Below are 23568 nucleotides of genomic sequence, written 5' to 3' on the forward strand. Positions count from 1 at the left end.
TTTGACAGCACTAAACTAAACTAAACTAAACTAAACTAAAATAAAATAAAATAAAATAAAGCAAAGCTATATACCCTTGAGACCAAAGGACAAGAGGGAGCATGGGACCTCATAAAGAAAATCTAACCTAGTAACTTTTTTTTTCAACTGTCACATGATTGCTATCAGAATTATTTAAATACCGTATTGTCCCGAATATAAGACGATATTTTTTTCTTGCGGTAAGTTCAAGTCCTTATCCTGCAAAAACTGTATAAAAATGTTGCCAAAAGTGAACTTTTTTTAATTAAAAATAAGAAAACAACCATGTCAGAGAAGTGTTTCAATTGTCTGACCTATTATTCCTACAGCAAAAGTTGCTTTGAATGGCATGCTTGCATGTGTGAATGTGCATGAGGTAACATTACTCACAGCGCTGGAGGGGTCGATTCTGGGCCTCTCCATGGCAATAGTGATGCAGTTGAGAAAGATGATGACAAGAACCACATGGTCAAACATCTTGTGAGTGATGATTTTATTGCAGGTCACACGAAACCTGCAAGACATAATCACACCAGACATGGTGGGCTGAGTGATGCAAACATTCAACATCATGTTGATCATAAAATTAATAAATAAGAAACTGATTTCCACTAAAAATAGGTCACAAAGTTTGACTAGTTTCTGTGAGACTACAGTAGTAGAGCTTTTCTTAAAGGGGTGGTTCACTGTTTTTTTTTCTAGGCTTGATTGTGTTTATGGGGTGCAGTCTAACGTGTTATTGCTTCGTTTAAAAAATATATATATATATTTTTCACATAATTTTCCTTTATTCCTGTCCCTTCTTTGTGAATCCATTAGAATCATAAGAAGACAGAAGACAGATTCATATATGAACAGATTTTTACGTGCACCTCTAGTTCTCTTCCTCTTCTCTAAAGCAGCGCAGCATGGCCTCACCCCCTTTGCTGCCTTTTCCCGAGGGTGGGGTTTATCTGGGTTTGTTACGTCACAAACCCGGGAAGTAACTTCTTGTAGTCCCTACCAGCCGTTTTTGTAGGCATTAAACTGCCAGAATTTTAAAAGCCGATATCTCCGTTTGCATTGAACTTTCAGTTTCGAAACTTTGCAGATATTGTTTATGCTCAAACAGCAACATTACACACTAACATTAAAAAAGTGAAATCGCAATCAACCACCCCTTTAATGGAATAGTGTCCCCAAAATGAAACGACTTTCATCATTTATTCACCCTCATATCATTTGAACTCTGTATGACTGACTGTCTTCTATGAAAAACTGTTTGTAATAAACAATAAACAAATGTAATAAACAAATCCATCATTAAGATGCTTTCATTGTGCCCAGAAGCGACAGTTTAAAGTTAAACACCTTAAGGATGGATTTATTTATAACAAACATGCAGCTTTTCACTTCCACAATGTTAACTGATGGACTGCAGTCATGTGGATAACTTGTGGATTATTGTGAAGTTTTTAACAGCTGTTTGGACTCTCATTCTGACAGCACCCATTCACTGCAGAGGATCGTCCAGAATGCAAGTAACATCCATTTATCATTTCGGAAACAAAAACAGCATTTTGAGTCCCATTCTATGTATAATAATGATAAAAAATAATAACAATAATAACAGGTATGAGATGTTAACAATCATGACAGGCATTACTTCGGGTTCATTCATAACAAGAGAACTACATATGCCCAATTTTTCCTCTATTTCACTTCAGTTGAACTTGTGACAAACATATGCATGAACGTGTGTCTGCCATAAGACATACTGCATGACGGCATGACTCCTTTTATGAATAAATAGTGCTCAGTTCTCTTTAATGTCTCGGAGTCTTGGCCTGATGTTAAAGAATTTATGCTCTGAACGGCACTGTGTGGGAACAGACGGCAAACTCTGCGCCGTTGTCATGCCAACCTGCCTCTCTCAGCCCCGATCGCTCATGCTGGGAGTGTGGTCATGCCGGGGTGAAATGGGGAGAGAAGTCTAATGCTGTGTCCGATACCTAAGGCTGCTGCCATACTGCCTCACTACCCAGTTAGTCAATGACTTCACAGCCGTTATTGTTAAGACAACTTCACACAAGGTTTCACAGGCTTCCAAAAGTACATAATGTCACATCTAATGATCTACAACGAACTCAAATGGACTTTAGATATAACCATATATTTAAAACAAATATTCATTGCTCATGCAATGCTTATTTCTGAGTAGATATGAATTTAAAAGTGGAAATAAATAAAACAGTTGAAACATTTAAAAATCACAGGAATAAATTACATTTCAAAATACACTATTGGTCAAAAGTTTGGGATTATTAAAATTTTAAAATGTTAAAAAATTCTCACCAAGGCTGCATTTATTTGATTAAAATACAGTAAAAATAGTTACACTGTAAAATATATTTAGAATATTATTAGCGAACTGTTTTTATTTTAATTTATTTTAAAACATTTTTCTGTGATGGAAAAGCTGAATTTTCAGCAGCCATTACTCCAGTCTTCAGTGTCACATGATCCTTCAGAAATTATTAGAATATGCTGTTTTTGTGCTCAAGAAACATTTATTATTATTAATGCTGTAAACAGTTTTTTTTCTGCTGATTATTTTTTTGTAAAAAAGAAAATTGAATTAAAAAAGATAAAGAAAGAAATCAACATTGATAATAAAACTTTTATTAATAACTGTGTACCAATAATAATTAAGCACCAAATCAGCAAATTAGAATGATTTTTGAAGGATCATGTGACACTGAAGATAATATTTTATAATATTAAAATTTTTTTAAATAATTAACATCAAAATATTAATAATTCAAAACTGTTTCCCAGTAATGTATATTAAAATAGTTTCCCCACAATTTTAATTATATTTTACAATAATATTATTTTTGCTGTGTTTTTGATCAAATAATTGCAGATTTGATCAAATAACTGGAGAATGTTAAAGGGTTAGTTCACCCAAAAATGAAAATTAGCCCATAAATTACTGATCCTCAAGTCATCCTAGGTGTATATGACTTTCTTCTTTCAGACTAATCCAGTCGGAGTTATTTAAAAAATTGTCTTTGATCTTTCAAGCTGTTTAATGCCACTCAGTGGGTGTTGCATGCATCAGTCCAAAAGTTGTTAAATAAAAAGCGCCCATCCATAAAAAAAAATGTCTCACATGGCTCCGGGTGAGCGGGTGAACAAAGGCCTTCTGTAGCGAATCGATGTGTTTTTGTCAGAAAAATATCCATATTCAAAACGTAATAATCACTTTAATGTAGCTTGCGCCCACAGTCCTACTTGGAAGCAGCTCCGGGCGGATGACGTATGAGTTCAGCGCTGCGCATGCGCCGGTGAGTGTGAACTATCCCTTTAAGCATAAGAGACTTTCAAAAACATAAAATAATCTTGCCAATCCCAAACTTTTGAACAGTAATATATACATACATATAGTATGTATATTCATGAAAGTATATTCATGAAAAAAAAATACATTTACAGACCAATCCAAACACGTAATGCTCAATCTTACATAATTAAACCTCCTTGATTGTGCCAATGTGACATGGTAGATCTGATAGTGAACACGCAAGATGGACATACTAAATTCAAAAGCCTTTTTGCTTTGGTTTTGGTGACACCAATGTATGCCAGTCTGCATGTCATAACAGAGCAAAGTGGTGAGCGCTTGCATCATCCAGGGCTCGCACAGGAAGGAGGAGGAGGATGATCTGAGGTTGTTTGATGTTTAATTAGTAAAGCGCTGACAGAGTGTAACATGCAATGCTGAGTTCTTCTTTCCTCTCCTCTCCCTCTAATAAGTGAAGCCTCCATGGAGCTTAATGTGAGCAGACATGCATTTCAAAAATGGAAAGCACTGGAAAGAGATGAGAGGAAGGGGAAGACCAAGAAGATGCCTAAGGGAAAGGCTAAAAAGTACAGGAGATTTCTCACTCCTTAAGCATCTTCATGAAGGTGTTTTCTAAGGCTTAGGGGCAACCTAAACTGCCGTACTGAATGTGAGCCGCAGTACTATGATAAATGTGACTCACCTGCTGAAATGGCCAGCATATGTTGTGATTTGGATGCTGGACAGCTTGTGTCCCCAGCAGAATTCTTAAGAAGTTTAACCAGAAAGATTTATACTGCAGGTGAGGACTTCTCATTGGCTGTGTCCAAAACCACCCCCTATACCCTTAAATAGGGCACTGTTTGAGGGGACAGCCGTGATGTCCAACACTATAGTGGATGTTAGAGTGCACTTATTTAATCCCATCATGCACTGCAATAATGAGTGTACACCCAACGGCTAGAGAATACCCATAATTCACTATGAGGGTCGTGCCGAAATAATTCACACGTCTCGCCAGAAGATGGTGCCTGCAGAAGAATCGTCCATCCAGTTTTCCAAACCCCTGGTACAATGTGGGTACAGTGTAATATTATACAGGTATCAATTTCTTTTTAATTGATTATTAAATAGTTTAATTACGTTTTATACACACTAGATGCCATGACAGAGTTCAAGATAAATATTTCCATTCCTACAGGAGCTGCCAGTTTGCTAAGTTTTAAATAATTATTTAACGGATACTTTTTAGATAATTATTAAACAGATACTTAATTATTTAAAGTACAAACTATGTAAAAGTGAGAGCTCAGAGTCCACATTAGCTCACTCGTTTTCATTCACTCGTTCAACTGGACTATATTAGTGGACTAATGTAGGGAACAGTGAATGAGGGTATATGGGGCGATTTCGAACACAGCTATAGACTGCCATTAGGTAGCCACGTTATCTGTATACCTGTTCAACTGTTCGTTTATGCAAATATCAGATCAGCAAATCATATGGCAGCAACTCAATGCATTCAGGCATGTAAGCATGGTCAAGACGATCTGCTGAAGTTCAAACCGAGCATCAGAATGGGGAAGAAAGATATTTAAGTGACTTTGAATGTGGTATGGTCTACCTAGGCTCATTGGAAATATGTGCCTCTATATACATTTTTGCAAAACTGAAAAGAAAAAAAAACATACCTATATGTACATCACTGCAGTTTCCAGCTGAAATGAACACTAGAGGCAGTAAAACTCTTACTCTTACTTTTATTCCTTTTCACAAAAAGTAGGATTTACAGGTACAGTGTTTTGATTAATAAAGCCTAATTTTCACACAGTTACTTGCATAATATGACAATTTTAACATCCTGCACAATATGAAAACTGATACTTTGGACATTGTCGTCACATATACAGCTTCATTTGCATGAGTTTTCTAATCCAGTAGGTTTGCTTGGTAGCTCACACAATACAAAGCATGAAAAAAATAGCATAAAATAGCATGGCTAAATCAACAAATGCGTTTTTATATCACTTTTGCATTTGTTAACACTATCGGGTAGGTTCAGGGTTGGGTTTGATGTAGGGGATATTTTCAACACGATAGAGCATTAACTTTTAGCGACACTCCCCAGATATACGAAGCAGCGTAATAAAAACGCAGCAATACGTGCCTGTACCAACAATAAAAACGTGCCATGGTCACATATTGAACGTGTGTTTTAGCGCTACTTTCTGGACATTTCACTTTGAAACTGCTGCAAAACGTCCAGTAAGGTTCGTAATTACGGTGTGGCAGAAATGTAGAGACACATTTTTTATGAGCCTGTTTTGGGTATGGTTGTTGGTGCATAATATTACAGAAACTGATGATCTACTAACATAAGACAACTAATCCTATTGGTGAAAAATACAATATAACACATTTATGGTGAGCCCTCCTCAATATATAAGATATATAAAATGGTCTTTTCAGAAGGAATGACTGTGAGGGCCAAGAAAGCAACAGAAACTTACCGTGATTGTGGGGGGAACAGATAAAGAGACCAGGTGACCCTCTCCCGACACCACTGGGGCTGCTTGTGCTCCAGCCAGCGGTAGAGACGAGCCTTCCGACTCTAAAAGACGGATGACCACATGAGATTATAGGACCAGTAAGTTAGTTTTGTTGGCAGCAGAAGATATAGAAGTCCTGTTTCCTGTGATCTTATAACAGTGAACTGAATAGAAAAAAAGCTGTAGATGTTTGTGATTAATCTATTGTAAGAAACTGAAAATAACTGTAATAAATCAAGTGTAGCTTTTCTCACCAGGTTTCCTTCATCATCTGCATTGTCATCCTCGCTGTGGAGTTCATCTAGAGAAAGCTGCGTCGTGGCTGCAGATGGAGAACTCTTGCCGTTGCTGAGGAAATTGGGCGGCCGGGCGCTGTGTATGCTGGCGGAACGATGCATGTATGGTACCTGCAGGGTGTCTGGAGGCAGATCAAACGAGCTACGTGTCTCCAGGGACTCCATGCGCCTGTGCCGAGGCCTCTGGCCCAGGGAGTCCGTCCTGGCGAGGGAGGCATCATCGCCCTCAGACAAGACACCTCCGCCCCCACTCTCTCCCGCATCTCCCTCATCGGAGCTGGACTGGCCATCACCAGAAAGTAAGGAGCGGTGTTCGCCAGACTGGCGTTTCTGCCTCTTGAGGCTGGGGGCTCGGCCCAGGCTATTCCAGCTGGAGCGCCTGCTGTTCCAGCTACTGGCTGAACTCCAGGGGGCATTTGGGGAACTCCGTGCACTCGACTGCAGAGAGACGGGTGGAATATGTTACTCTCAAATAAGATCTCATTGGCAAACTGTAAAACCTTGGTGCCAACGTTTTTGTCAAAATCACAGAAATATAGAACAAAACAAATTGAAGCCAACTGCACCACATGTACTCATTATTTATATATTTAACATATTATAATTGTAAAAACATATATTTTATATTCTGAATTCTACAATTTATATTACATTACATTATATTATATTATATTATATTATATTATATTATATAGTGTTGGGGTAACGCATTACAAGTAACACGCGTTACGTAATCTGATTATTTTTTTCTCATGTAACTAGCACAGTATGCATTACTTTTTAATTTACAAGAAAATATCTGAGTTACTTTTTTCAAATAAGTAATGCCAGTTACTTTATTTTCCCATTTATTGACTGACAGCTCCTCCGTTGAAAGAAATCGGGAGTAAGTGCAGAGGCGTTGTGTGCGCTGTGTACACATGATGTTACTGTAGTTTTAGACTAAATGTGAACATGCATTTACTCATCTCACTTACAAAAAAACAGATTCAGCATTCCTCAAAATAAATAAAGACTGTGAAATGCAAACTCAGAATATGACGCAAACCTGCAATAATTAAATGTTAATTAGCACAAATATCCTTTATGTATTTAATCCCATTTTATTATCCAATGTCTTTGCTGTTGAACTTCAATGATCCAATTCAACCGTACTAAGCAAAAATTACTTTAGATAAACATAACATTTGTTTCATTTTTTATTGCTGAAGAGTGATGAGCTTTCTTCTCCTGCATCCTATTCTTCACGCAATCCAGATTGGCAGCACAGCAGCAATCAGTCTGAGGGAACGAAAGGTCTTTTAAATTTGACAAAAAAAAAAGAACTTTTTTTATATTAAAAATAAACATGCAAGCCCAGCACAGATGAGAAAAGTAACGCAAAATTAATGCATCACATTACTTTCAATAAAAAGTAACTAAGTAACTTGATTAGTTACTTATTAGGGAGTAACACAATATTCTAATGCATTAATTTTAAAAGTAACTTTCCCCAACACTGACCGTTTCTTTAAAGCTATTTTTGTGTTAAATGAGAAACTATCAAGTAGACATTACAAATTGTAGCTTTATAAATATTTTATTTGATTCAACATAAAATTGATTACACAAACATTTAAGCTACAACGGCCTAACATAAACTATGGAACATAAAAGAAGATAATTTGAGAAACATCTCAGTATTTTTGTTCATACAATGAAAGTCATTGGTAACCAAAACAGTTGTGTTACCAACGGTCTTCAAAATACCTTATTTTATGTTCCACAAAAGAAAGAAAGTCATTCAGGTTTGAGTAAATGATGACAGAATTAAAAATAAAAATGGGTGAACTATCCCTTTAATGTTATTATTATTAATATTTGTATTATTATTATTATTTTAAATTAAATAATACTCTAAATAAGAAACTAAATCTGCCAGCAGGTGACGGTAAATGTCTTCACTCGATTTGTTCAAACGGCTGATTCATTCAGGAATTCAGTAAACGACTCTCTTTATGAATGGGACTTTGAATCATTGATTCACACGATTTGTTCACGCAACAGTTCTGCTGTGGCTTTAAAGGTAATATATTCTCTGCAAAATTGAACAAAAACACATAATATTGTGTTTAAAATATAACACAGTATCAACTTCTTATATATAACTGTTGTATAAAATCACATTTAAACTTGTGATATTCAGGACAAAATCTCTCATGTGATATTACTCTCGCTGATATAAATTGGAGACAAAAACTCATATAGGGGCATTTTTTGCCCCAATATCTTGACTTTTAGGGCATAACTGCATTTATGGAGTTGTTGCCCTGCATCATGTTTGTCAACAGTCAACTGTATGAAATGAAAGATGACGTACAGGTCTGGGGGCGGGGCCAGTGCGTTAACTGCATTAAAATATTTTAAGCACGTTATTTTTTCATAACGAATTAATTAAGTTAACGCGTTAAACTGACAGCCCTAATTATATTATATTACTAAGTGACCCTACAAGTGTCACTTAATCACCTAATTGAGAGTAACGAAACTGATATGCATTATACAGCACAAAAAAAAAAAAACCCAGGCTGGGACAACTTTCTGTATCAAGACAGAGAAAGGTAGTTACTGACTGGAGATTTGTCTTGGCCATTAGGATCCATGGAGACATTGCTGCCTCTGCGGGACTCGTAGCCTAGCGCCGGATCTCCTCCTCCTGATATCTTAGGGATGGGCATGGGTGTTGCAGCCGTGTGAGTGATGAGGGGAGGGGTCAGGCTGCTCTTCAAATCCACATGGCCATTGATGGGCACAACTGCGAGTACAGAAAGGGAGGGACAGGATAGTATGCTCAACATCACAACTGAAGCAGCAAAACATGACAGACAGCTGAAAAATGTATTAGGAACCATTTCAAGCATGAATTTTTCAGGCAGGCTTTAATCTTCAAAAAGGATTGTGATGCATCATGTCAAAAAGACAAAAAAATACAAAGTATAACCCCATTGTTAGAAGGGTAAAAGGGTATCTGGGGTTGCACAGAAGATAAGAGTGCACTTTAATCACGTCTTTTTAATATAAAAAATATATATATATATCGCAGGTGTGTGTCCTACAAAAACAATATCCGTATATATGGAATATAATAATTAAATAAGCAAAAAATAATGAAGATAATGACCACAAAAATTGTGGTTGTAAAGAACTCGTAATAATATGTCAAATATAAAATATAAGTTAAAATGTTTCTTGCAAATAAATAAAAGTTTTCTCACAAACAAACAAATACATAAATGAATAAATAATTTGTCTTTGGTGGGGACAGTGAATTTGTTGGCAGAGCAAATAAAAATCTACTTGCCAGTGGGGGGAAAAAATCCTTTTTGTTGAGCCCTGAATATCCCATGTGCTTCCATGCAAACTATGTTCTGTGGAGCTCACCAGATGATGCAGACAGATCCTTCTTACGTCCTGAAACATCCTCCAAGCTCCGTGCATAGAAATCCGTTTCAGAATCCGACTTCGAGGCATCGCCCTTTATCAAACGTGGAAGATATAAAAGATTAGTGACCAGGTTTAGATGTTGCTGGGGATTAAAGAAGCATATTGCATATTGGTGAGGAACAGGCAGGTGGATGAGGGTGTGGTCTCCCCCACCCCAGCCGGCCCTCAAAAAAGGCCAGAGGGTGACTGGTATCTAAGGGAGAGACATCCTGGTTGGGGTAATCCACAAAAACACAGTGCCGGCATGCATTTGACAATACCAGGTTGCACGACCACTCTGAAACCACAAGTACTGTGTACTAAATATTAGTTAAATGTATCTTTGAGTGTATTTTTAAGCAGATGATCTCATGGTCAGACCATCTGCTATATTAGCGTAAGTCACATCCACATGCGGGTGAATATGTGTGGGGTTTTTTTTTCTCGGTTCACTGAAGGAGCAGAACCAGTAGAGCAGGCATGTCCAATGATCAGGCAGGAGAAATAAACACTGCTATTTTTATCAGAGGGCTCATCACATTGTTTGGCCTGTATCCTCCTCATCCCCAGTCTTGGGCTGGTCTTAAAATGGCTTCATGCCGAGAGTGTTTCAGTGTGGTCTAGCACAGAACTTCAACCCTGGGTGGTTTGTCAAAACAGACATCACTGTCTGAGGACATGGATCACTCTCTCAGTTTGACCATTAGGGTGTCTATTTGTGGACCGACTGTAATTTAAATCAAATATGAGCAAGATCATAAAGGATGAATCTTTTTCCTTATCATGTGGTTACAGGATGTCAAACTCATTCATCTCAGCATACATTTACCATAGTACTTTACAGCACTAATGGTCAAAGAGGACACAGTAGAGACTATTCTGACAAACCTTGCACCTACGAACAATGCATCCCATTGGCTTCACTAATTAACATCAACCTAAATCAAAACTTTCTGAAAAAAGAAAAAAAAAATCAATGCATTAGTAATGGCTGTGTAAATGGGTAAGTAAACAAAGCAAATTTGAGTCGCATTGAAACCAGTGGGATCATTGCAACACTAGACACAGCACACTCGAACAGCAATTAATTCACATTATAACTACAACAAAAACAGGACTTGTCAATAGGGAATAACACAATATCTACATTACTAAGGCAACAAAAACAAAACTTGAAAGAGTTATGACACTGGAGTCGAGCTCTGTAAGTGAAGACAGGAGAGGGACTCCTTGCCCCTTCTCGCCAACAGTGAAGAGCAAAAAAACAGAAAACAAGAAAACAAAACAGCTGTGATAGGTTGAACTAGCAGAGAGGCACTACAAAGCATCCTCAGAAACAGGCCACCACCGTCTGCTGGGCACCATGTGCAGTTAGCGGTTAGCTTAGCATCAGCACCCACTGTTACTCACTGCATGCTCAGAAATGAGCACTGTGGATGATGTATCTGGAATGGACTTGACTATTCTCACTCCCACATGGCCTTTCTGAACAAAGAGATGTAGCAGATACGTTACAAAACTATAGTATTTGCTAAACAAACTCCCTGACTTTTTGACCTAAGCACTAGCAAAGAGCTGTTAGCTATTGTATTCTATGTAAAACAAATTAAAACCATTAAAAGCTTTATTAAAGCAATAGTTCACCCTCGTGTTTTTAAAAATTTGTGAATGAAAATTTTATATAATTTATTTTATTAAATAAAATATTACATTATGTATACAGTGAGATGCTAATAGTTGCAACTAGATTTCAAGAACTGAATCCATCTAGTGTATGAAAGAATCATTCAGTTTTGTAAAGTGAAGCAATTCAATCATTGAAAAGATTTGACTCAAAAGAAATTTGTTCACAAATCAAACAGATGTGTGAACAAATAATTCAGACCAGTTTTATGAACTGAATCAATTGATTCATTGAACAGATTAGATTCAAAATAATAATGATTTCTTTACAAATCAGATTTTTTAACAAATCAATTGAGACCAATTTTGTGAACTGAATCAATTGATTTATTGAGAATATTTGACTCAAATTAATGATTTGTTCACATGCCAGATTTATAAATAAATCGTTCAGTTCAGACCATCTTTGCAAATTGAAAATTATTGAAAATATTTGACTCAAAATAATGATTTGTTCACAAATCAAACAGACGTGTGAACAAATCATTCGAATCAGTTTTGTAAAGTGGATCAAACAATTCACTGAAAAGATCTGACTTAAAAGAATGATTCTTTTGTGAATCAGACATTGCTACTTTTCCAACTCAATTTCATGGAGAGAAAAAAAACATCACTATTTTATGTTTTGGTGAACTGGTGGTGATTTCATGAACTTATACAATTTTTGGGAAAAAAAGAAGCATGAATGTCCATCCCTAAACCTAATCCTCAGTGGGTCGTAAGCAGTACGAATTCATTCAAATTTGCTTCTAAATTTTACAATTCTCACATTCCCATGAGAGTGTGTTGTACTTTTCTCGTTAATGACAAGGTTTTCAATGAATAACTGAATAATTTAAGTCTGAAATTTCAGAATGACTCCTTTAAGCTTGTTTGCCAGAACTGCTTTGGTCAGGTACAAGGTGTGAAAGTAAGTCTACTGGGGCTGTACTGTCAATTAAGATGTTAAGGTTGCTGTGCAACTGCTGCTTAACAATCACAGATCTTAATTTGGGAATTCTACTGGGCTCAGCCAACCTTGCTGATAGAGAGATTTTAGGCATGTTTTGACATGACGTGCTAATAGCCCCTGAGTAAGGACAAGCAGAGAGGTTTATGTAATTTGATTGTCAAGGTGAAGGACTGGAAGGTGTAAGAGACAAGTTCAAACCCCATTGGTGCTCTCCATTTTATGGCCTTCCACTGCATGTGTCACCTAGCACAGCTGCATGAATGAAAACAAATACGGGATGTGATGTCCAGAACCACAAACAGACCGAGTCTCCTCAACAGGGTCAAGTGCTTCCACTCAGCTCTGGCTCACTGAATGGACTTTCTCAGGCTATTTGAATAAAACTTTAAGTCTAGTTAAATAAAAACTGATGATACCATGCAGAGCAATTCTACAATATCAAATTAATTAAAGTAAAGAGGTATTAAGAGACGTATCCACATATTAAACGATTTTGAGATCTATTCAAAAGGACTTCTCAGTTGCCTTATTTGCTTTTGCACAGCAGTCTGTCTGGCTTTGTCTGATTTCGCTGAGGCTTTCCATAAGCCCAAACACATCCTTTCAGCCAGATAAAATAAAGCATGAGGCTCTACAAGGTTTGTACTCTGCCGCCAGGCATTGAGCAAGTGAACCTGAAGAAAGACTTTGAGTCAAGTCTGCTTCTACAAGAAACAATCACAAGTGACACTGTCCACAAACGCAGCGGTCCCCCTGGTTAGTCTCACTGGGTTACATCATACGGAGAGCTACATACCCCTGAGTCTATAGGCAGCTGAATACAGCTCAGCTGGCCATGCAAATCTTCCCTCTTGGTTATTTCCTAAAGTGGATGCGTGTTAGGATTTTACCACACAGAGCGAAAAGGTAAGATAGAAGGGGGAAAAAAAGCACAGAAAGTGTTAGAGAATTTACAAAGACACATTATGAGAAATTGGACTCCCACATTTCACCAAACTTCACTTCTGTTGAAGTAAAAGCAATTTTGCATTTTGGGTGGAGTTTAGGCTGTTAGCATTCTCGGTACAGTGAGATTGTGTAGTTGTTGCCCGTATTTAAAATTCTGCAACTGCCGGTATCAATACTTGGCTGTGTTATTCTCTGAAATTGATGAACTCTTTTGTTTTTCTCTCCAGCACCTCTGAGATAACGTGTATTGAATTTTTCACATTGTGAATCTGTCAGAGTAAATCAGCGAATTACATCCAGCGAATGAATGCAATTGTCTAAAACATTCTACGCATATAAAATTAATGTTTTTCTTTTACTTCTTCGAGCTATTTGAGTTACAAAAGAAGATCCGACTCTGCTTTGGGCCAAATTACAACTTTCTTTGGTGCACAACCCATTTTTAAGTTCTGAAATTCTTGGAAAATTATGTTCAACAAGAATAACAACACATTAAGTCATTTTAATATTACTGCCTATGTAACAAGAACTTGAACATAATATTTGGCCACCCTTTCTTGGCATACACTTAGTCTAATGAGAGTTCTGAGTATGTCATGCTACAATTTGTCACCCTTTGTGCCTGCTTTGTTTTCTTTTCAGAGGATTTCAGTATATTTATATGGGTCTTAAATTATGCAAAATAATTATGTTATAACTTGTTTAATAATAATAATAAAAGTAATACTATAATATAATATAATATAATATAATATAATATAATTAATCAACGTTCAAAAGTTTGGGGTCAGTAAGATTTTTTTTAACACATGTATTCAGCAATGATGTATTAAATTGATCAAAAGTGACAGTAAAAACATTTAAATTCACTTTTATTAATAAAGAATCCTGTAAAACAGTATTACAGTTTTAACAAATTAATAATAGAATTAATAAATTAAAATTAAATTAATAATTAATTAAAAATTAATCAGCACAACTGTTTTCAAGAAATGTTTCTTGAGCACCAAATCAGCATTTAGAATGAGTTCTGAAAAATCATGTGACACAGAAGACTGGAAGTTCAGCTTTGCCATCACAGAAATAAATTACATTTTAAAATGTATTAAAATACAAAACAGTTATTTTAATAATATTTCATAATAGAACTGTTTTTACAGTATTTGATCAAGTAAATGCCTTGTGAAGGTGTCTGTGCAAAGATGGACACAAATGCAGTAGTAAAAAAAATCCAGCTTTTAACCAATAAAGTCTACCATTGAACATGCTGACGTACAGACTGACATGCTAGTCCAACCGAGACCACCTGTTTACAGCAGTGCGATTACATGAAGCTATTTGCTTCAGTGGACGGGACATTACACTGTTGAAGGGACATTCATCCCGGCCCTTGATCTCCCTGCGTCATTCAGCCACCAGTTTCCCCAGCAACCCTGACGCACTGAAAAGTTCGACCAACTAAAAATAAACACCATGTTTGCAGAAAACGATGTAAGGTTAAAATATGAAGCCAACAGTGTTCGTCAATTGTAGGGGAGAGCGGGAGAACACAGTACCCTGGCATTCCCGTTGGCATCAGATCAGTTGGGATGAGATTATAATATCTGATGCACTTAGCAAAGGTAACGGCAGATAGGGGTCAGTTGAGTGTGGGCTATCCTCTTATTTAAGACTAGAGAGTTTATTTAGAAGGCTTCTGAGCAACATAATTTCCTCTAAGCTGCCATGATGCATTATGAAAGCTATTTCTGTCTGGCAGGCAGGCACAGGAGAGGCACGCTCATCTTTTAGAGAGGGGAAAAAAGCAAAGAACTGAGCTCCGTCCAGATAATACTAAAACTCCAGAACTTTCCTATTATGCAAATTAATATGAATGACAAACCAATTTTCAGTTACGTGTTTTGTTGCTCTAATGAGGTGTTACAGAAACAGCACTTGATCATTTTTGATTCATCTGTTCGTTATTCTAACAATGATTTTGCTCAATTGAACAATCGATCAAAATCTAGAGATGTCAGGTTTTAGATTTTACATCCACTAGAAGGCCAAACAACAAGATTGCATGTGACATTTTTATTTCAAAACTTGATCCTACCTCATACTGTAAAAATAGAGGTAATCAAATCAAATATTTTTTTTTGTACCGTATACACACGCCAACTTGCGTGATTCGGTTCACCTCTTTCCAAAGAGACCGTAATAAAACAACCCCTCCACCCAAAATGATACATAGGTATAACATTTATATCTCCGATTAATCTTGAGCCTGGCCATTTTTGTATGCATGTCTGTCTTTCTGTCAGAGAAGAATGGCTGCTATGCATTGGGAGATAAGTTGTCTCATAAGATCATGGAAAAAGAAGGCGATAAAGAAAAAGAATGAAGGAAGGAGAATGAGAAGGAGTGCTCATGAGTGTGGAGTAGGTACTATTATACACAGAACAAGAAACTCTTTTAGACTATTTTAACGGTGATCTTACTACCTTTCTGGGCCTTGGGCATGGTAGTTGTGTTGCTATCTAGGGTCAAAAAGCTCTTGGATTTCATCAATAATATCTCAATTTTGGGTGAACTATATCCCTTTAAAGAGCTTGACATTTAAAGGGGCAGATAACATAACTTCAGTGTGTGCTTATAATAAACACAATACAACCACATGGTGGTGTGGACACTAGTATAGTTATAGTTATTTTTATAGTTATCGTTCTTGGTGTAAACAGGCCTTTATTGTTGGAATATTCAGTGTGAACACACTATTTATACTATAAAATGCTCCAGAAGAGTGCATAACTATGTAAATTGGTACGTACCTAATGTTTTATAAAGACAGTCCTAATAAAGTGTATTTTAGCATAAATAAACCAATAATAGTCATAAAGGTGAAAGGCAAAACTTCTATTTGCCCTCATTGATGTGCTTTCATGCATTATGATTTCTCACATTCTTAACAGTTGCTAAATTCAGAATACCATACTACTTTTACCTTTTCTGCCATAGAAGTAGTATGCTACTCCAAAAATCATCAAGTGTCTTTTCTATATTGTGTTGTGCCACGCAGCCTTGCCCACACAAAACTCACTGGACCAAAATCGCTCCTGACATATATTAAACATCAAAAAAGGATGCGAATAGATTGATAAGTTAGTTTTATGCGACAAATAGAAAACCATAAAAAATATGAGGTACGTGTTTTTAGTTTCACGCTCCTCAGCTGTGGAGTGGAGTGTGAGAAAGAACGCAAAAAGATTGGCTGTGATTTTGTTGCGTCGAGCGGCATTTTCGCTTTCAGCCTGGACAGAAAAATTTATTTTCACTTGAATCTTTGTCACGCCGTGCCTGTTTAGGACATAGTGTTAGATGAAGGGGACAGGAGAGAGCTAGTGGAGAAAGAGAGAAGAAATATATGGTGTTGGAATATGTGCTAGACTTTAAAGGACAAAAAAGAAAAGACAGACTGTGAAGTGAAGACAAAACAAGAGGACGAAAATGTAGAGGCTAAGCTGGAGACTGGCTTTACCTCAGTTTGGAATCCTTCCACTAAGATAGCCACCAACAGGTTGAACAGGACATAGTTTCCAAAAGTCATGAGAGCGATGAAGTACAGAGCAGCCACAGGAGAGGTGGAGGCCATCCCATTATACAGTACCTTATTCCAGTCCTCCTGAGTCAAGATCTGATGTACAAGAAACAAATATAATCAAACTGCCATTGATACTTATGTTCAAAATTGTGGGGTCGGAAAGATTTTTAATAATAAATTTTTTTTTTTTTAAAGTCTGCATTTATTTGATCAAACTACAGTAAAAACAGTAATATTATGAAATATCACCACAAAATAATTGTTTATACACTACATTTTCTAATTTATTCTTGTGCTGGCAAAATTTCAGTTTGCTCCAGTCACATACTGTCATATTATGTTTCATAAATCATGCTGATAAAATGCTTATATCATTCTAATATTCCAATGCTTTTGTAAAAAACGGAATACTTTTTGTTTGGGATTTTTTTGATGAATAGAAAGTTCATCAAGGAAACAGAATTTATTTCAAATAGAAATCATTTGTAACATTATAAATGGGTAACACTTCATAATAAGGTCCCATTAGTTAACATTATTTAATTCATAAATATTAATTAACAATGAGCTATAAATTTATTACAGCATTTATTAATCTTTGTTAACATTAGTTATTAATAGAAATACAACTGTTTATTATTAGTTCATGTTAGCTCAGGTCCATTAAATAAGATTAACAGATACAATTTTTTATTTTAATATTATATTAGAAAATGCTGAACTTAATATTATATATGATTAATAAATGCTTTAGAAGTTTGTTAGTTCATGTTAAATAATCTAGTTAACTTATGTTGACAAATACCTGTAAATGTCTTACTGTTTTATTTTTTTACAATTTATTGTTGCAATCTTGCTTAAAAAAAAAAATTTTTTTTAAAAGAAGAAGAAGAAGAAAAAATCTTGCTGACCCCAAACTTTTGAATATTAGTGTACGTTTGCATGAAACATGTCTCATTTGAGCATCTGTTATTAATTGGGATCAAAAAACATGTTTATACAGTATCTGTATTTTGTGCTGTGCACTTATGATCGGATCACTCAAGATGGATGTTAAGATGCCTGATTGAAATTGCAGCTTGTGTATCATGTAGGAATCTTGCCTGAAAAACTGTAACAATGGCCCACAGCAACGAGTCAAAGTTCTTGCGGTCAGGAAGTGTGTCTCCATCTCTCTCAGAGCCGAATTTACATCCAAACAGGTGCATGCCTAGAATACTGTAAAACAAAACCACAAAAAAAAAGTTAAAATGTAAAATAAATGGACTGAATAAACAGTACACTCAAATTGCACAAAATGATATCTCATCTTGCCTGAAAATGAATATGAAAAGCATAAGCAGCATGCAGAAGGTGGCAACATTGTCCATGGTCTTCATCAGGACCACCAGCTGCCTCTGCAGGGCCGGCATGAAGCGGACCAGCTTCAACACCCGCATGAGCCTGAATGTCCTCAGCACCGATAAACCTCCTCCCTGCTGACCAACAATCTCCCAGACGCTGTCAACACATATAAACACACACATCTGACTATCTGACAGAATGCACAAGGAGGACAATGCGAAAACAAACCCCTGCTACCATAGTTACCCTTTCATTCCTAAGGGAGAAATGCAATAGAGTGGGTTATTTCTCGCAAGAAAAACATTCGAAAATGTTTTGGTGTGGTTTGTTGCATTTCAAACAAAGCTATCTATCTATCTATCTATCTATCTATCTCAAGATTGATTGATTGATTGATTGATTGATATAGAGGTATTTGAAGAAGAAAAACTATTTCTTGATTTTCCATCTTAAGAATGATTGTTATGGTAACCAGTATTTGTTTTCTCACCCACGATAAACCACGCCCACAAAACAGAGTTCTGTTGGTGACTGTATTTATGCAACACGCTGAGCACTAATAAATTCAAAAACCCATCATAACGTTGCACCATGCCAAATCTTTCGCTTGTTCAGACGTCTTAGTAAACGCAAATTCATGTCAATTGTGAATGGATGGGCGTGAAATTGCAGCACTCATCATGACAGCTGACAGTCATCAGACTGAACAGGCAACAGATGTCCCATCACTCAGTAATGGCTGCATTCTGCCTGGCTGTCACTGTTGTGATATAACACACTGCCAGAGTGCATTTTCAGAAATGAAGATGAACGTCAATAAACAGTGACACAGGCCATGGTATTAACGTTTAGAAGGTCTAAGGAAAGAATGCAGAAGCGCACGCGTACCTGTATATATATATATATACTGTGTGTGTATGTATATGTATATATGTATATATACTGTGTATATATAAATATATGAAAACAAATTGTAAAAAATCTAATATAAAATAAAAAATATTAAAAATATTATTAAAAAAAAAATTTAAATGGATCTTTTTCAGAGTTGTCTCAATGCATGTATCTGTATAGATCGCTAAAATAGACTACAGAACTACAGTAAAGTGTTACTTTTCTTGGCCTGCATGATTATTTGATACACCATCTCAGTTGAGAAGTTACATAAGAAAAATATGATCTAAAAACCTATGAATCTGCTCAACTCCAAAGGGCCCAGGTCATATTTTGTTCTCATTTAATTAAACAGAACACAGAGTCACATGCACATTCATGGCCTCATATTTCCTAACAGCTCGCGGTGCAGACTGTGCTAGATAAATTAACGTGGGGATTAACTTTTCGACATCACAAACACCAAGTTTCTCATTGTCCTTTTGTTTCATCAGAGCGCATTGTCTCGAACGACTGCAGGCTTAAACTTAAAACTCACATACAGGTGAACTACAAAGAAAGAACTGCAGATGCCCTGGTGTAATTGATGTTGTTGATAGTTCGGTATGCAGAGAGAGAGTTTCTTTTTTTTTTTTTTTTGAAACATCACGGCTAGCTGGGTTTAATGAACAGAGTCTTAAACGCCTGAAAACAAAACACAACATCCCCAAGCACGCAACTATTTTCCGATGAAAACTAACAGTGATTTTAAGAGACAGTTAGACAGGTCGCTGAACTTCAGAGTTATAAATGATGACAGAAACTAGGTAATTGTTTTACCGAGGTGATTGTTTCCGCAAAGTAATGAGGAAAAAATATAATTACATACTGTGCATGAAATGAAAAATAACATCTATATTAGCTAATAGAATTAAATGTAATCTAATCAGATTGAGAAGTGGTCCGTGGAGCACGATGATGAAGTGTGGGGCTATTTGCGGCTGTCGAGGTGTTTCACAGAGGTGGGGAAGAAAGCCAGCAGGGTTGTTTTTGTTTCGCTGTTTTTGGATCGGAGCAGCCCAGGGTTGGGCACTGTCTACCCAGCAGGAGCTTACACTTGGCCTCTTCATAGGGTGAGGCCATTCGCTTCAAATCAGGACCACTTGTGGGAAGAGTACACCACACACAAATCTATGCAGGAGTGATTTTTCTGGGAAGACTAAAGGTGAACTCTGCAAGCATGCTTTTAGAAAGGGTTTGCATCATGAAACATTTCCAGTTAGAGGTTTCTATGCCTAGAACATGTAAAACAAAGTATATATTTACTTAAAGTGGTCAAAAATACTACGCAATGTCCTGGTCTGGTGAGAAGCATCCAGACAGGGTTCTGAACTTCAGACCCCTCTTCAGATGAACTGCTTTTAAAGGGCCATATCTCACCAGCTGCACTCTGCTATCAGCTGCTGCTCATTCCAGCACATAGCAAGCGCAAGATCAGAGTCCCTTTATCTAATTATACGCTCCTATAAAGAAAGAACTGTCATGAGGATATATACACTGCAGTCCACACTGAAAATCTGACATTCAAAATGTAATTTACAGGGATAGTTCACTCAAAAATGTAAATTTTGTAATTTTATCATTTACTCACCCTCATGTCGTTCCAAACCTGTATGAGTTTCTTTCTTATGTTAAACATAAAAGAAGATATTTTGAAGAATGCAGGTAATTAAACAGTTCCTAAAATCCCTTGGTATTTATTTCCCTACTATGGAAGTCAATGGGGAGCAACAACTGTTTGGTTCTTCAAAATTCTTCAAAATATCTTCTTTTGTGTTCAACGTAAAAAAGAAACTTATACAGGAATGGAATGACATGAGGGTGAGTAAATGATGTCGAAATATTCATTTTGGGGTGAACTATTCCTTTAAACCTGGAAAAAAGTCCTGTGCACATACAGTAAGGTCAGAATGTATTTGTAATAATAATAAGAAGAACAATAAAAGCATAATTTGTAATAATAAAAAATAGAATATAATTATTAAATATAAATATTTACTTTAATAATTATTCAAATAAAATAAATTAGGGAAAAAGACAAAGTTTGGTACTGTGTGTTTATATACTGTTTATACACCTATTTATTCATGTATTTATTTACACTCCGAGTGAAAATCTTTTTTTTTTTTTTTTTTTTTTAATAAAAACAATATTATTTAACTTGTTAGATCAACTTGTAACACAGATTCTCACAGAGTGATTGTGGGATTTGCACTTTGATAAGCAGGAGTGAGATGACAATTCAAGAAGTTAAGTTCCCTTTCATGGGAACTTCGAACTGCGTCCTCTAGGGGTCGCTATGGGGAACGCCTCGTCGTGACCCGTGTCTGAAGTATACACTGAAAAAACACCAACAACACATTGGCCGGCAACAGCCATGACGTCACTACCGGTGCGACTATAGTATAAATAGGCACCGGGAGAACACATCATCCTCTTCTTCGTCTTCACTGACTGTTTTGTTTGAAGCGTGCATTTCTGTGGTAAGAGCGATCTCTATTCATCTCATTATGGTGAGCACTAGCAAAGCGTTTAAGGAAGTTTTTTGGCTAGCTTACAGTACACTTACCCTTCTGATTCTAACAATCGCACTGTAGGTGGAGCCCCCCCTCTCGCTGAGAGCTGGGTTTGTGCTCCCTCAACTAAGGTAAATTACTGCTAGCTGTTCCAGCTTTGGAACATGCTGCAGGTCGAGCCTCCTCTTGTTTGAGAACTAGGGGTGTTGCTCCCTCAGCTAAGTAACTGCTAGCTGTTCCACGTAGGGAATAATGTCACTGACAGCCGTCTAACGTCCCAGGGGCAACTCCCATGGCAATATGGTAGAGTTGGTACTTAGTGCTCGCCATGGTTTCTGGCATGCACTCCCCTCAGCATGGTGGCGTGGGTATACCGTTCCCCATAGCGACCCCTAGAGGACGCAGTGTCTCGTTCCCACATAAGTAACCGGAGATGTTTTCTTCTGAGAAAAGCTTTACAGCGCTGAAAAACAAAAAGTTCCCTTGGCAAAGAACATGGCTGTGGTGGCCACTTCCCAAGTATGAGATATGTGTTCCCTCATTACCAGCAATGACGAGTACACGCTTTTCATCCAGCAAAAAACGAAAATGTTCAAAATAATTGAAGCCCATGATGAGTAGTTGAAATTGTTTCATTGAAGCATAAACTAGCTGGTCTCATTTCCTCTCATTATGTAACCTCATTACGGCTCAAATGGCTTGTAGACAAGCTAAAAGGTTCACCACATGTTCACCACATAACAGTTTGAATAGCCTAAAACGATTCACTTAGTAAGAAGTTCTCGTCTAAAGTAAACAAATGCTTGAGGTGAATGTGCAGTGGACAAAAACATTGACACTTTAAAGACCCCATTACGTAATGCCTATTGGAAGTTGGAGCTCCAAGGGCTCATAATTCTTTACATTTCTTTCCTCACACAAATTAGCCATATAACACAAATTGACATTTTATTGAACATTTTCATATTTGGGTAAACCCATGCAGTCAAACACCCACATAATGCACCCTCTTATCAGAGGACAGAAGCTCATTGCTGTTTTTGCAATAAGGCATAACTGTCATTACAAAGATTGTGTGAAGTCCCAGGGCAAATGCTGAAACAAAGCAAGCAACCCTCTGTACTCATTAACTTTCATAGCCACAACAACAATAACCATTATGCCCCAATAGCACATTAGGAAGGGAATGGAAGCAAAAAAAAGGGGCAGACTGGGAGAAAGAGGTTGAATGACACTGAGATTCCCAGCAGAGATGCATATTGGAGTTTTTTTTTTTTTTTTGGAATTGTGTGGAATTGATGCTGAGTTTCTTATTGAAGGCAAAGCACAGGTTAGAGGTATAAGATGTGTTCATTTGAGCAGTGACATCCTCCTCTCTACACAAGCACATGAACCAGAGACTGCTACAACCTGCACTGCCCATCCGCAGGGAAGTATGTGAAGCTTAAAGGACTTCATAGCTTCAAGATTAAGAGCTTAAAAAAGTTCACCTACAAGTATGTCAACAAGATACTTGAGCTGGAAAACAGGGTATAGATAAACATGGTACATGACGCATAGCTTCTCTTGTGCAACAACATGGGGTTGAGCTGTTTAAAACGTTTGATTATGAAAGACCATTGAGTAGGGATGTAACAATTAACTGCGAGCCGGTTGAAAATCGATTCAAATATGTGACGATTCAAATCGGTTGAGATGCTAAACAAATCGCGATTCATTTAGGTGTAGGAGTTTATATGAATGCATGTCTGAGGGGAACTTACTGTCTTTAGAAAAGTTTAGATGGTATTTGTTCTTTTCATCTTGCCTCTGTATAATGCATATTAAAGTAAGTGCAGCGCTGCTTTGTTTTTGCAGCGGAAACCAAGGAAACGCTTTAAACGCCACCTGCTGGCAGAGAGTGAATCTGCGTCTCATTCAGCTCAGCTTTCATGCAGATATTTTTATGTATAGTTTCAC

General features: G+C 36.9%; 1 protein-coding gene across 1 annotated transcript in view; it reads right to left on the reverse strand.

Annotated features, from left to right (window-relative positions):
• LOC107754113 (voltage-dependent T-type calcium channel subunit alpha-1G-like) overlaps positions 1 to 23568 on the reverse strand; it is a 227200-nt gene that overhangs the window by 67666 nt on the left and 135966 nt on the right. Inside the window, exons 10-18 of the mRNA XM_016570435.1 lie at positions 18131 to 18342; positions 17920 to 18034; positions 16754 to 16909; positions 11064 to 11138; positions 9612 to 9705; positions 8804 to 8985; positions 6150 to 6629; positions 5857 to 5957; positions 412 to 535 (exon numbers count right to left, since the gene is read on the reverse strand). Of these exons, the coding sequence (XP_016425921.1) occupies positions 412 to 535; positions 5857 to 5957; positions 6150 to 6629; positions 8804 to 8985; positions 9612 to 9705; positions 11064 to 11138; positions 16754 to 16909; positions 17920 to 18034; positions 18131 to 18342 (1539 nt within the window). The remainder of the gene's footprint in view (positions 1 to 411; positions 536 to 5856; positions 5958 to 6149; positions 6630 to 8803; positions 8986 to 9611; positions 9706 to 11063; positions 11139 to 16753; positions 16910 to 17919; positions 18035 to 18130; positions 18343 to 23568) is intronic.

The sequence above is a fragment of the Sinocyclocheilus rhinocerous genome, unplaced genomic scaffold, assembly GCF_001515625.1.
Source record: "Sinocyclocheilus rhinocerous isolate Xijiao unplaced genomic scaffold, SAMN03320098_v1.1 scaffold502, whole genome shotgun sequence".
In the NCBI taxonomy this organism is placed as follows: Eukaryota; Metazoa; Chordata; class Actinopteri; order Cypriniformes; family Cyprinidae; genus Sinocyclocheilus; species Sinocyclocheilus rhinocerous.